Raw genomic sequence first — 14,792 nt, forward strand, 5'->3', positions numbered from 1 at the left:
ACAGACACAGACACGTGGCTTGACAGGTCTCTCACTCCATTGTGAAGGTGCAATAGAAAAGGAGTAAGAACTCAGATCTTCATGGGGCGATGTCAAGGGTGGAAGGGTGCAACTCCCTCAAGTCAAATACATGAAGCCAGTGATAGTAAAGTGTAAATGCACGTGATAATACTTGAGATCTAGAAAGAACTCTAAAAGTGGTCTAGAAAGGTGTGACACACCACAGCCAGAAATGAAGAAATGTGATATTAGAAAAAACTAGTATGCTAGAGGCAACAATGCACTGTTTTCAGTCAGCACAACTGGAGGTCACATCTACCTCTAGTTGCCCACCAGCCAGGTGTTTCTTGCTAACAAAACCTGAGTGAGCTTTGGTTTCTTCATTATCATGAGGATGATGCAGTCACATTGCAGTGAACATCTCTGCTTGTGAATCTTATCAGAACTTGATTTCTGTGTTACTTTATAGAAATGTTTATCTGTCTTAGAAAGTCCCTTTTGCAAGGTGGTCATGATGTTGGTTCACTGTCTAATTGCTCAAAATCAAAGTGCTTGACTTACACAGATGTAGATGATGGGCAACTTGGGCTTCATGGGGGTATCCTAGTAAGGGGAACAGATGCTGTTTCTGATATGAACTCTGTGGCCTGCCTTTTGATTACTTCCCTCTGGCAAGAAGAAGTACTCAGTCCTGATTTGACCTGATGTGCTGGGGTTGGTTGGTTGGGATTCCCTTTTATGAGGAGTAGGGGAGGGTGGAAAGGAGAGAGGGGGAGGGAGAGGTAATTGAGAGGAGATGAGGGAGGAGGTTATGATTGGGATGTAAAGTGAATAAATAAATTAACTAATAAAAATAAAATGTCTAAACAGAGGTAACAAAGCAGGTAGTTCTTAAACATGCACTTTAAAGCTGAGTTATGGTACTATTGAAGCCTTGGCTATTTTGCTTTTCTCCAGAACCATCATAGAGGTACAGGCATGTGACACTTAGAGGGCTCTTAGAAATGTCTTTTTTTAATTCCAGGCAAATCATTGTGGAGTTGGAGGTGGCCTGCCCTCCCTTTGGCAGTTGGGATCTGTAGTTCCAGGCTCCCGAGTGGCTGCGTGCTGATCTGGGTCAGGGCAAGGATGCTCAAGCAGCTGCTTGGGCTAATCTGACCTTGTTTCCAGTTGTTAATGGCTTTGATGGCTTGAGTGTTGGTGGGAGAAAGGATGAAAGTGGTAAATAAAGTCTCCAAAGAAGAAGTGATTCCAAAAAAGAAAGGAAAGAAGGAATGTTTTATTCCAAACCTATTATTTTATTTGGAAAATCTAAAATACAGTCATTGGTACTTCCTGAGGTTCATGGGGGGAGGTTACAGAATGAAGCAGAGTATCAACTACAGATCATCAGAAGCCCACACAAGTGTGGGAAAAAAATAGCTTACACTTAACCTTTCTTTAATATGTAGCTTATGTCTAAATTATTATCATATTGAAATGTTCTATATTTTCTTTTCAAAAATGTTGCATGTAGCCTCTGCCCAGGGATCTTAGCTTTTATAACATGAGCAAAAGGCAATTGTAAGTGGCATCCTTCCAGTGTATTACCTCTCTGGGCTGCACTGCTAGGCTTTCTTGATGCAAGCTTTATGTAATAGTGAGGTACCTCAGTGCTGCTTGGGGATCTTGGTGGGTGATCTTTAAATAGAAGTGACTTGGTAGTTATGTCTCTATCACTGTCACAGGCTTCGATCATCTGCTTGTGCAGCTGAAGAAATTTCTTAAGAACAAACATGGTCCAAAGTGGAAAAATAAGAATGATTTCCTGGGAAAGTAAATATAATTGTTAAACTGATTTTATTGCACCCAAAGGAAAAGGATGAGTTGATTTCCAAGTCAGCGGCAGAGCTCCGGTGTGCCAGGAGTACCTGGGTTCTCAAGGAGATTGTGGCCAACTGCCACTTTGTGAGCATTACTGAGTTGCATGCTTTGAGGAGTTGTTAAGTTGGTTAGAAGTGGGACAGGAGAGGGGTTCAACTGATGGTGTGCTCACGTAGCACACATGACACATAGGGTTAATGTCCCAGATTGAGATGGTGCCCAATTGTAATCTCAGCACTTGAGGGGTGAAGATGGGAAAATCAGAATTTCAAGGTTCATGTCTACATAGCAAGTTGATGAGCAGCACTTTGATACTTTAGGCCCCATCTTCAACAAACACACAAACAAAAAGCACATAAAACAAAACAAAACAAAACAAAAACCCTCATTATGGTTTGGTGCAAAGTAAACTGTTTCAGTGTGCCTCTTCTTGTGTATCTCATTAAAAAATAAATTTGGCCTTCCTGATTTATTTACAACCATCAGATCTGTAGATAGCTGGCCTGTTACTCTCTTTCTGTATATGTATTTGAAGAGAAGGCATTCCTTGAATGTCTAAACTGACTGCAAATGACAAGGTTCACACAAGAGTGGAGGAACAATAAGAAATAAAAATTTACCCCTGACCTGTCCTTCCCTTTGATTGTGGAGACAGGAGACCTTTTGCCATATTCCCCCCTAGAGATTCAGGAAATGAGATGACAGAAGGTCACAAAAAAACCTCATGTTTGTCTAGACTCGAAGGTAAACTGTCTCAGCTCCACATAGCACTGTTTTGAAAGACACAATAACATGTAATTAGAGTTCAGGGTAGGGTCAGAGAGAGAATGAGAGTTCATCTGTTTTATAAGGAAGACATGGCCAATGGGAGATAGATAGCTTCACTATGGCATCACCAAGGTGTTTACCTAAAAAGACAGGAAGGAAGGAAGGAAGGAAGGAAGGAAGGAAGGAAGGAAGGAAGGAAGGAAGGAAGGAAGGAAGGAAGAAGCTAGTTCTAAATTGCTTCAGAAACAAACATCCTGCTGTGATTGGTGGCATATGTCTTTTACTAAATCCTCAGTCAGTAGTAATGATGAATAAGACCTTGAGAACATCTCTGCTATAGATGATCAATTGTCACAGAAATGAGTTAATTATCTTGTTAGGGTGTTTCTTATAAAAGAGTGAGTCTGCTTCTCTTTGTCTTTCTATTTCTATCTTTGTCCTTTCCTCTTCCCTCATTGCCTTCCCATCCCTTCTCTCTATATATTTCTCCTTCTCTTTTTCTGTCCTTCCTCTTCTTTGTTTGCTTTCCTTTCAAGGTATGATGACATGAGGAAGTCCCTCACTAGTTGTGAGCCTTCCAGTCTTGGACTTTCAGGCCACTGAAATATAAAAAATAAGTATCTATTCTTTTCCAATTATCCAGTTAGCATTAGCACAGTTATTCCTTGAATGAGAGGGGTATGTAGAACACAGTTTATTAGTTTATTAATTTTCTACAAATAGGAGCTACCACTGTCAGCACTGATTCCACAGTGAATCTGTAGAGTTTCCACATAGTATATAAGAAGGATCTTGTGAACAATCTATGTTACTAAATTCAATTGGCCTTAAAAGACATCAAGATATTTGGATAAAAGTGACTGTCTTTACGTTCTGAACAGATTTCCATTAATTTGTTTATTTCATCAATATACATCCTGATCATAGCTCCCTCCCTCTTCTCCCAGTTCTACTGTCACATCCCTTCCCCCTATCTCTCTCCCCTTCTCATCCTAGAAGGAGAACAGCACCCCAACCATCCCATGGGTACCAATCCAACCTGGCACATCCCATGGGTACCAATCCAACCTGGCACATCTTTTCCCACTGAAGCCAGACAAGGCAGCCCAGCTAGGAGACAGAGATCCCAAGGCAGAAAACAGAGTCAGAGACAAGCCCCATTCCAGTTGTTCTGGGACCCATATGAAGAACAAGATTCACATCTGCTACATATGTGAAGGTGGTCTAGATCCAGCCAGTGCATTCTCTCTGGTTAGTTACTCAGTCTCTGTGAGCCCCAATGGGCCCAGGTTAGTTTACTCAGTTGGTCTTCTTGTCCTTGACCCCTCCAGGTCCTTCTACCCTTCCTCTCACTCTTCCACAAGATTTCCTGAGCTCTTTTTTTTTTATTATTGTTTTTATTTTTTTGGCTGTGGATCTCTGCATCTGTTTCCTTCAGGTGGTGGATGAAGCCTCTCAGAATACAGTTATGCTAGACTCCTGTCTGTAAGCATGGCAGAGTATCATTAATTGTGTCAGGGTTTGTCTCTCTCCCATGGAGTAGGTCTCAAACTGAACCAGTTGTTGTTAGGCCATTCTCTCAGTTTCTGCTCCCTCTTTATCCCTATACTTCTTGTAGGCAGAACAAATTTTGGGTCCAGGGTTTTATGGGTGGGTTGGTGGCCCCCTCCTTCCACTGGAAGTCCCACCTGGCTAAAGGAAGTGGCAACTTCAAGCCTGCAATATCTCTTAATTCTATAGCTGGTATTCCAATTGCCTTAGTGCAATAAGTTTTTAGTTCGGGTTTCCACTTTCCATGTCTCTTTTTGACAGTTATTTTGAAAAGTTCTGTATTTTAATAAGAAAACTTACAGATTTTGAAAGCAGTTCTTGAATGTGAACATGGGAAGCAGATTTATTACAAAATAAAAGCTTAAGAATAATACTCTTTTGGATATATGCCCAGGAGTGGTATGGCTGGATCTTGAGGAAGCACTATTCCTAGTTGTCTGAGAAAGCGCCAGATTGATTTCCAGAGTGGTTGTACAAGTTCAAGTACACAAAAAGGACATTTGCTCAACCATGTTTGTAGCAGCTCTATTTGTAATAGCCAGAAGCTAGAAACAACCCAGATGCCCCTCAACTGAAGAATGGATGCAGAAATTGTGGTACATCTGCACAATGGAATATTACTCAGCAATGAAAAATAAGGAAATCATGAAATTTGCAGGTAAATGGTGGGATCTGGAAAGGATCATCCTGAGTGAGTTGTCCCAGAAGCAAAAAGACACACATGGTATATACTCACTCATATAGACATACAACATAAGACAAACCCACTAAAACCTGTGCATCTAAAGAAACTAAGCAAGAGAGAGGACCCTAACTAAAATGTCCAATCCCCATCCGGAAAGGCAAAGAGGATGGACATCAGAAGAAGAAGAAAACAGGAAACAACCTAGGAACCTACCACAGAGGGCCTCTGAAAGCCTCTGCCCTACAGACTATCAAAGCAGATGCTGAGCCTGATGGGCAACTGTTGGGCAGAGTGAATGGAATTTTATGTAAGAACTGGGAAATAGTAAGAGCTGGAGAGGACAGGGTCTCCACAAGGAGAGCAACAGAACAAGAAAATTTGAACACAGGGAACTTCCCAGAGATTCATATTCCAACCAAGGACTATTCATAGAGATAACCCAGAACCCCTGCACAGATGTAGCCCAGGGCAGTTCAGAGTCCAATTGGGTTACATAGTAATGTGAAGAGGGACTGCCTCTGACATAATCTGATTGGCCTGCTCTTTGATCACCTCCCCCTGGGGGAAGCAGCCTTACCAGGCCATAGTAGAGGACAATGCAGCCACTTTTGATGTGAACTGATAGACTAAGATCAGAAAGGAGAGGATGACCTCCCCTATCAGTGGACTTGGGGAGTGTCAAGCATGCAAAGGGAGGAGGGAGGGTGGGATTGGGAGGGGAGGAGGGAGGGGCTTATGGGGGGATGCAGAATGAATAAAGTGTAATTGATGAAAAATTTTAAAAAAATACCCAAAAATAAAAAAGAATAATACTCTTATGATTGTCTTACTAATATTTTGTCTCTGCCTTCTAATTGAAAGGCATATATGAAGGTACATACATTTAATCCTGAACAGCACAGACTCTTCGCTTCTTTTGTTCAAGTTTCTCTGAATACACCTGTCAACATTCTCTGAAACGGACTCTTGGCAATTACAAACAGAGAAAGACACAAAGAAGAAAAATAATGTTCCTCTTTGTTTCTGAAGCTGTAGTCGGCTTTCAAATAGTTGAGGCTCTAGGCCTCCATGACACTCCACTGAGATCTGCAGTAGAGTGATTTGAATAAGAACAAAGATGCTGACTTTGTCTGAGATGCCTTCACACAAATCATCTCTTTTCATATTTAAAATGTCTACAACAGTATTGGATGCAGCCTTAAATTTGCAGTTTTTAGCCACTTGTTTATATTTGGGCTAGTTCTGACTCCAGAGACTCTAGTATTTGTGACAAGTTTTTAGAGAGCAGGTGGCAGAGAGAAGGGGAGAGAGGGAGAAAGAAATGAGGGAAGAAGGCAGCTCTTATTTCATGTGCAGATCACAGCATAAGGACTGGAGTAGTTGGGTTAAACCATGGAAGAGAAGTTCAGGTGAAACAGATGGGTTCTTAGATTTGAGGCCCTGACATTCAGAAGCCATAGTTTCATTTCATTTGAGACAGAATAAACAGCTTGGTAATGGCCTGTGTTGATCTTGTCTGGTGCTGATTTTGTTCCTTTTGTTTCAGGGCATAGAAGAGCAAGTGTTGGTTAAATGATCTTGTCCTAATGACTATCATTAACTATGTTATCATTAAAATATTTTGACTTCTTACATTTGAGTACAGTGTAACTGTGACCTAACTTTCTAACAGGTGTCTTTGGAGACCTGAATTCTTTCTGATATTGCTACTGGATCCGACTACCCTCCGGGATTGTTCACATCATAAAATGCAATTCTTGTATTTACATAGCTGTATGCTTTCTTGGAGCTGGAAGGGGCTAGATTAGGGAGAAAATAGAAGAACAGACCGATATGAACCGAAAGGCTGTTTATTCAAGGCTTTCATTTGGCAGAGACTCACAGCAGGCGGAGGAATGGGAAAGCAACGCGGTTAAAAAATGTGAAATTAACTCTCGTCCACAGGTGCTTCCTTCTAATCTAACTCGTGTGTAAACAAACTGCACCCTCACTTAACAGCGACCCCTTGAACAAACAGCAGAGTGTTAACGGATCAGCCAGTCGTGGGCTGCCACTACACAGCATGTCCACATCAGGCCCTATAACCAAGTAGTCTATTTCTGTCTACCACTTCCCCTTTCTAGCTATAATTACCATTTGCTCGCACTGCCAAGTGGAGCCCCTGAGGCCCTCAGAACCCTGACCATTGCTGCTCAACGCAAAGAAGCCTGGTCTTTTCCCATATAGCAAGATAATGAAGAGCCAAACATGACATTTGTGTTTAGCCCTGTTCAAAGCTGATGAACCTTTGAAGCTAAATAACAGACAGAAAAAAAATACATTTTTTAATTGTTACTGTTTATAAAAAATCTGCATGTGACTTATACTTATAATTTGATAAATTTTATGTATTATTATCAAATGATCACGTTAAAAAAATCACTACCAACTTCTGGAAACTTTTAGTACATTCATTGTCACTTGATTCTCTAGTTCTGTTAGAAATATACTGTATTTCTTAAACATAGTAGAAAGAGTTAAAAAAAATCCTGCTATGTAAATTAAGTAAAATATTTATTAAACAGGATGCTTGCTGCTAGGGGAACCAGCTCTAAGAAAAGAAAAATCCAAGCACGGGGCTTGCAAGAATTTGGGGTTGGGGGCAAAGAAGAAATATGGTATTTAAAAAAACAGATGACCAGAAGGTATGATTCTGGAGGTGATAAAGCTAAAACAAACAAACAAACCCAAAATTGAAGTGGAGTCACTGTGCGTGAATTTATTTGTTCAGCTAGACCAAGGACGAGATTTAAGTGTAGTCAGAATGGGGAGGGGGGAGGGCAGCCTTTGAAGTTGTAGAAGAAAACATTCTTTTCCTCAGGAGTAGAGGAAGGTGACTAGAAGCTGTGACCATTTGACATTGTTTCCTGGTTGCTAGGATTATCAGGACACTGTTAGGAAGAGAGGAAAAGCCAATATGGCAGAGACTCTTAATAGGAAATCAGTTACTGCTTTGTGAGCAGGAGACTCCTCAAATTATTCTTGTCAGTAACACTTTATGATCACATTTACATTGTAAATGGAGGCCGCGACTTGTACCTCAGGTACCAAAGACAAAGTCAAGGAAAACAGTTGTAATAATTCAAGAGAAATAATTAGAGCTTGAACTAGGGTTGTCGAAGTAGGCTTAATACCAAGCAGAGAAGGGTGAGAAAAAAGGCTCAGAAACAGTCAGTAGACTCTTTCCAGTGACAGATTTGAATTTGAAGTTTAGCAGTTATGGACAAGGACAGACAATCTCTCGGCATGGATGGATGGATGGATAGACATGAAGAGCCATCAGCTGAGTAAGAAATGTCTGTACAGTACCAGGAGTGTTAAGTATGTATATTGATGAGGCATCCTCTAGATAATGAACCTAAAAGCAAGGAGAAAGGTCTCACCTTTTGATGAAGAGTTTGGGAAATTATTAAGAATTAAATGATTTTTTGTTGAATCAGGAAAGATAAAAAAACTTACAAAAGAGTATATAGTAACTGAGGACAGTGTCTCAGCTATTGTCTCAGAGATGACCAGTGTATAAGGGATGTGTAGAAAACGAAAATTACACATAACACAGAAAGGGGGTTTAATAGAACAAAATGCACAAATAAAACGAAGGACCTATGAAACCAAAATAATTAAATACATAAAAGCTAGTGGTAGAAGATTTACCAATCAAGGGATTATATATGGTGAGGACCTAGACCCTCTGCTCACATATAGTCAATTGGCAGCTCTGTTTCCAAGTGGGTTTCCTAGTAAGGGGAGCAGGGGCTGCCTCTGTCATGAACTAAGTTGCCAGCTCTTTGATCACTTGCCTCTCGCGATGAGGCCTTACCAGGCCACAGAGGAAGAGGATCCAAGCAGTCCTGATGAGACTTGACAAGCTATGGGCAGATGGCAAAGGAGAAGAACTCCCCCTTTCCATGAACTAGGGGAAGAGGATGGGAGAGGAAAAGGAAGGGAAGGTGGGACTGGGAGGAGCTTAGGGAGAGGACTTCAATCGGGATATATAATAAATAAATTGTGAAAAAAAAAACTGAAAAGATTTGCCAATCATTATGAATTGTGTTACATATTTTAAGTAATAGAATCTATTATATTTTCTTTGCAAAATCAGTACTAGAGAATGGTTGGGTTGAATTCATGCCACAATAGAGTAAAGGAAAGATGACAGAAAGAAGGGGGAGGTGAAAGACTTAGAGGGGACTGGAGCTCCACAGAGAGAGCAACAGAACCAAAAAATGTGGGCACAGGGGTCTTTCTGAGGCTGATACTCCAACCAAGGACCACTCATCGAGATAATGATGTAGACTACATCTGATGTAGTCCATGGCAGCTCAGTGTCCAAGTGGGTACCCTAGTAATGGAAACAGGGACTGTCTCTGACATGAAGTCAGTGGCTGACTCTTGGATTACCTCACCCTGAGTGGAGAGCACCCTTACCAGGCCACAGAGGAAGACAATGCAGCCAGTCCTGATGAGACCTGATAGGCCAGGGTCAGATGGAAGGCAATGAGGATCTCCCCTATCCATGGGGAGGAGGACTATGGGAGGAGCATCGGAGGAGAAGAGGGAGGAAGGGTGGGTTGGAAGGGGACGAGGGAAGGGTCTACAGCTAGGATACAAAGTAAATAAATTAAAAAAAAGAAAAGAAAAAGCTGAAATAGGTCTACTGTAAGAAAGAAAGAAAGAAGTAGGAAGGAATGCAACATGCTCCTTAAGAGAATTCTTTAAAGATTAAAAAGGGGGTACTTAATAGACAAGACTCAAGATTCATTGAGATATTCTGTGTCAAATAAAATAAAATAAAACTGTTTTCTTACTAGTAATACTGATATACCCACAGCATGGACAAACAAACAGACAAAACAAAACCTCCCATGGGACTCATTTCTCTGTTACATATTTAATGCTAGTTGCAAAACAACTCTGTTTTCAACAATATCTTACAAGTACTTTAGACTTGTAAGACATCCCATGTTTCTGAACTTAGTTTAGGGGTGATTTAATTCTTAAATCACAAGTAATTTTATTAATACACAGAATCCACGGAGGAGCTAAAAGTTCGAAGCCACAGCACGGAGCCATTACCAAAGTTGGACAGCAAAGATCGAGGTCATCATGGAGCGTCTTCCTCCAGAGAGCCAGTGAAGGCTCAAGAATGGGATGGAACACCGGGTCCGCCTGTGACCACCAGCAGAATGGGTAGATGCTCTGTGAGCCCCACCTTGTTGGCCGGAAACCACAGTTCAGGTAAGCAGGACCCTGTTTTTCCATATGGCTTTATAAGTCTGTTCATTACTTAGGGAACCATCACCCCAGATCAGTCTGCCTCCATTCAGACCCTCACCCCAGAACATACATGAAAGAATAGTCAGTCCCTCGCTGTATGCCACTGTATAGCTACTCTCGTAGATATGGCTGCTGAGGGAAGCTTCTTGAAGCTCTGCCATGCAGTAGTCTACACTTGGAAAACCTTTCTACTAAATGCCTTTCAAAATGACTACTTAACTCAAGCCACTTCCATTTATGAAAAATTTTCAATTTGTTGTTTGTGATCTTTTTTTTTATTAATGGAAACTGGTAGAATTTGAAGAGACGTACATCTGAGGATAAAATTATAGCAACAATGATCTGATGGCACAAGGGAGAGAAACAGTTTCTAGTCACACAGTCTAGTCACAGTTTCTAGTCGCAGAGGTATGTGACATGGCATGAATTCTCAAATTCAAAAAGAAACATGAATGTACGTTTCAATTTCACATCTTGAGATTAAAATGTGCAATACAATCCTGCATGGGTAACGCATAAGTATTATTAAACATCATTTTTAAAGGGGCATATGTTTGCTTTGATCTGATTCATCTACATGTTGGACTAATAGAGCGCTGTCGATTAAAATAAACAGTGAATAATCAAGGAAGATCCTGCAGTTTTCAGATTTCTGTTCCAGAAGAGTACTAGGGCTCTTAAGAAAAGACCAGCCCTTTAATATTTTTTCGAATTTGATACTCATCTAGAAAAGCAATTTACACAAATTTAAACCATATACTCCATGACATAGCTATGTTAAAACATTGGAGGGTCTTGATCTTTGTCCTTGGGAAGAGAGGTTTCTAGGAAAAGACCCAGCCATGACTTTCCAGATTGAGAATACTATAAAGCTTGATGGTGAAGCCATCCCGTGTACACTGTGAGGAACTCATCTTAAATCACAAGTTGAAAATTGGCAGGAGAAAACTTCTACACATTTACCAGACTCTATTGATTGGTGTGGGAGAACTCAGACCTCTGTAAGTAACCCTATCTCTTGATTTGAGCCCTGGGCAGTTTATGAGTAGGTCAGTGAGCTGAGTAGACAGCATGCATGCATTCATTCTCTCTTGACTATGGATGTCACTAGCCACTTTGAATTCCTGCTAACCTGGCATTGTGAGCTAAAATAAACTCTTTCCTCTTAAATTTGCTTTTGTCAAGGTATGCTGAAATAACAACTGGAAGTGAAATTTGGACTACCTGTTAATTCTGTCAAAAAAAAGAGGCCATGGAGTAGTTGCAGTTCAAACATAGTGTCGATAGTACAAACCACAGTCTGAGCTCAGAGGTTTAAAAAAACACAGCTGTAATGTCCAAAGCTAGGAAAAGATGGATATCCCAGCTCAAGGAAAAAAGAAGGGATCTGTCCTTCTCTTTTTAGACCTTCACTGGATGGCATGGAGCTTACTCACATTTTGAGGGTGATTTTCTCTGATTCAAATATTCATCCCTTGCAGAAACTTCCTTACAGATACACTAAAAAATAACTTTACCAATTATGTGCAGATCCCTTAGCTCAGTCAAGTTGATATATAAATTAAATGTGAAATGTAAATCAGTTAATTCTTCATGGGAGACTTTGACTTTGGAAGGAAGAATTGTGTGTTATGGTAGATAAGACAGTAATTTCTAGGGGCTCACCAGAAAGAGGGGAGAGAAAAACAGCATACTTTCTGATGAAAGCTGAAAATCTTCAGGATGCAAAAGGAAAAAAAAATCAGTTTAGCGTATCTACTACTGTATATAAGCATCTAAAGAACCCCATGTATTAACTGGAAATGCTTCTACCATAAAACACTGGGCTTCACTAGTGCCTTTAGCCCTGAGGCTGGAGATGCATATCTACAGGTCTTCTACAGCTGTTCCTGGATGCCATCATTTCCTCATGATGGCATCCTCATGTCTATCCCACTCAGTATTCTGCTCTGTTTTCCTTAAGGTTATTTTATTTTTCATAGCTGTGGGCTAAAAACTGAAGTTTGGGACATTATGCCCCAGGAAACCTTCTCATTTTCATCCAGTTGGTTAGAACTGGGAAGACAACTTGTGAGACCAACTCCTGACTGGAAAGGGCCTTCCCTGAGGGAGCAAGAACCTTTCTCCCCTCAGTAAAGGAGAGCTTACATCTAGTAGAGATAACGAGGTTATCTCTAATAAGATTAAGCAGAACTTCAGTCCTGGACTAGAGGCCTGAGGAACTTTTTCAAGCATAGGCTGTGTGAGCCATACACATGAGGAAGAGAAGAGACATGAAAGAGAAGGAAATGGAGTTAGGATCCAGGGAGTCTGTAAGTTAGCGCTTTAAGCAATCAAGGCTGTGAGAGGAAACAAAAGAATTTTAAGGTGAATGCTTACACTCTCAACAGCAAGTTGCACAGAGACTGGCAAACACATGCCTTATGCTCTTTAGCACTCTGACATGCCTTCCTAATAAGATTAGAGCTTAAGCAAATTTTGTACCAATTTTCCTTGTTCTTCTACCTCAGGCTCCTGAAGCATCTACTTTGGTTTGCATCCTTCTAAGCCTGTTCTTCTGAGTCTTATGACAGAGCAGGAAATTATCTAGTGATCATAGGAAATCGCAAACATAATTCTGATCCCTGATGCCCTCTATTGTGGATTCTGAAACATACATATATAGTAGAAAAGGGGGCTTTGTCAAAAATTAGTTTCATAATTTAAAAGTTACAAAATATAGAAGGTGGTAGCACATGCATTTAATCCCAGCACTTGGGAGACAGAGACAGGTGATGTCTCTGTTAGTTGAATGCCAGACTAGCCTACATTGCAAGTTCTGGGCCAACCACTCCTACACAAGTGAGACAATGGCTCAAGAACAAACAAACACAATGAGGAAGCACATGCAAAGGCATGAATTTAGTGGCAGCACTCCTCCGGGTTCTGCATGTGAAAGTGTGATTCAAAAATTGCTACTTTCACATGCAAGAGTTTAGTCTTCCCTTCCACTCTTTTTGTTTGTTTGTTTTTTGCAAAACAAATGCAAAAGAGGAAAAGGTGTTTCTTATGTGTTTTATGCTTTCCTTTTTTTTTGGAACAGCAAGAGTTTAAATGTGCCATATATGTTCTGAAAAGCAGCATAGTTCCATCGGTGAAGGCTTGCAGAGAAACCATGTCCCATTCACCCCCCTGGATGTTTTAAGCAAGCTAGCCACCACCTGAAGCTTACCTTCCCACAGAGAGGGCCTGGGTCCGTAATAGGAAAGTAGCTGCATGAGAAGAACATTTGGGCTTGCTGTTTTGAAAGAGAAGAAAACAAGCCAATACTAACTGTCCCTCCTTCTGCACACTTCATTACTTTCTACAGGTTGTTGAGTCGTTGGGCCACTAATACTTTGCAAGAAATGCTAGAATGGTAATCCACAACCCTCTTTCCTCAGTTGCATAATTGTCAGTGATACCATATCTCACATGGGGAGGAAGCATGTTCTATGTACACATTTCTCTCTTTAGCATCAGTGTTCTTTCTCTGGTACTTTGAAGTGTCCCTAACGGGCACACACATGCATACATACACCTACAGCCCTAGGTGTTTCCACACACACACACACACATTCCCATAAACTATTGCTTTACCCAAAGTAGTTTAGCTCCATGGAATGGCTGTTCTTAACAGCCCTGTTGAGGAAAGGAGGAATTGCTGAAGTAAAGAAAACTTGTCAGGAGATCCCAGTTCTAATTAACATTGCCACTGGTTGCTGCAGTAGTTTATTAAACCACTGTTGTTTAGTGAGTCAGAAAATCCCCAGAGAGTGATTTCCCGAAAGCAGTGGAGAACAGGGACCCATATACTCATGAAACTAAGGGGGAATGTGGGTGAAGTTATACAAGTAAATATAGAATTAACAAAATCTCAGACCCCATCAGTTAGTCAGTTTCCATAGCTTGTATCTGATGCCATTTCTGGGGATACACACACATTCACACGTATGTACGGCAGACTGTATGCTATGGTCTCTGCTCTCCAGAATCTTATTCTGTTTCTTTACGGTACAGAATTGCTGATAATACATTAATTTGACTAACCAAATATTTTATTTTCGTGGTTACATACTATTTTCATCTAAAAGTCCTTCTGAGAAAATAAAAAGATACAGACCTCAAAAATGATGATGGGTTAAATAGGACACAGAGAGATCTCAGATCTTCTCAAGAGCCATTGTTCTCATCAGATGACTAAAGGACAGTGTTGCACATGGGACAAAGATGACCTGAAGCTGGTAGTGTTTCCGGCTTGGTGTTGTCAGGATGGCCTGACTGAAGCACTTTCAGAATGAATCTGTGATGGGATAGGTCAGAGATGTGATGGCAGCTGAGATGGTAGGAGGAGAGGCAGGCACATTAGCAACTGCAGCAGCAGGAGCGTTTTCTTTCTCTACACCAACAGGATTTTGCTCACACATGAGGCAGGCCAACAAACATAGGTATCAGTCTCACAGAGGAAATTATTTTTATCATTTCCTTGAAGTATGAAGGCCTTTAGTCTTTGCTATTTATTTCCACATTTCTTAGAAATACAGAAATGAAAACATACTTCTGGGTGAGAAAGAAGGAAAAGCCATTTCAA

General features: G+C 40.8%; 1 protein-coding gene across 5 annotated transcripts in view; it reads left to right on the forward strand.

The window, feature by feature from the left end:
- The window catches only part of Nyap2 (neuronal tyrosine-phosphorylated phosphoinositide-3-kinase adaptor 2), a 271,105-nt gene that overhangs the window by 190,062 nt on the left and 66,251 nt on the right, over nt 1-14,792 (forward strand). For all 5 annotated transcript variants that reach the window (XM_060368703.1, XM_060368706.1, XM_060368705.1 and 2 more), the window contains one exon: nt 9,935-10,144. In XM_060368703.1, coding sequence (XP_060224686.1) covers nt 9,935-10,144 — 210 coding nt within the window. The remainder of the gene's footprint in view (nt 1-9,934; nt 10,145-14,792) is intronic.

The sequence above is a fragment of the Meriones unguiculatus genome, chromosome 15, assembly GCF_030254825.1.
Source record: "Meriones unguiculatus strain TT.TT164.6M chromosome 15, Bangor_MerUng_6.1, whole genome shotgun sequence".
NCBI lineage: Eukaryota > Metazoa > Chordata > Mammalia > Rodentia > Muridae > Meriones > Meriones unguiculatus.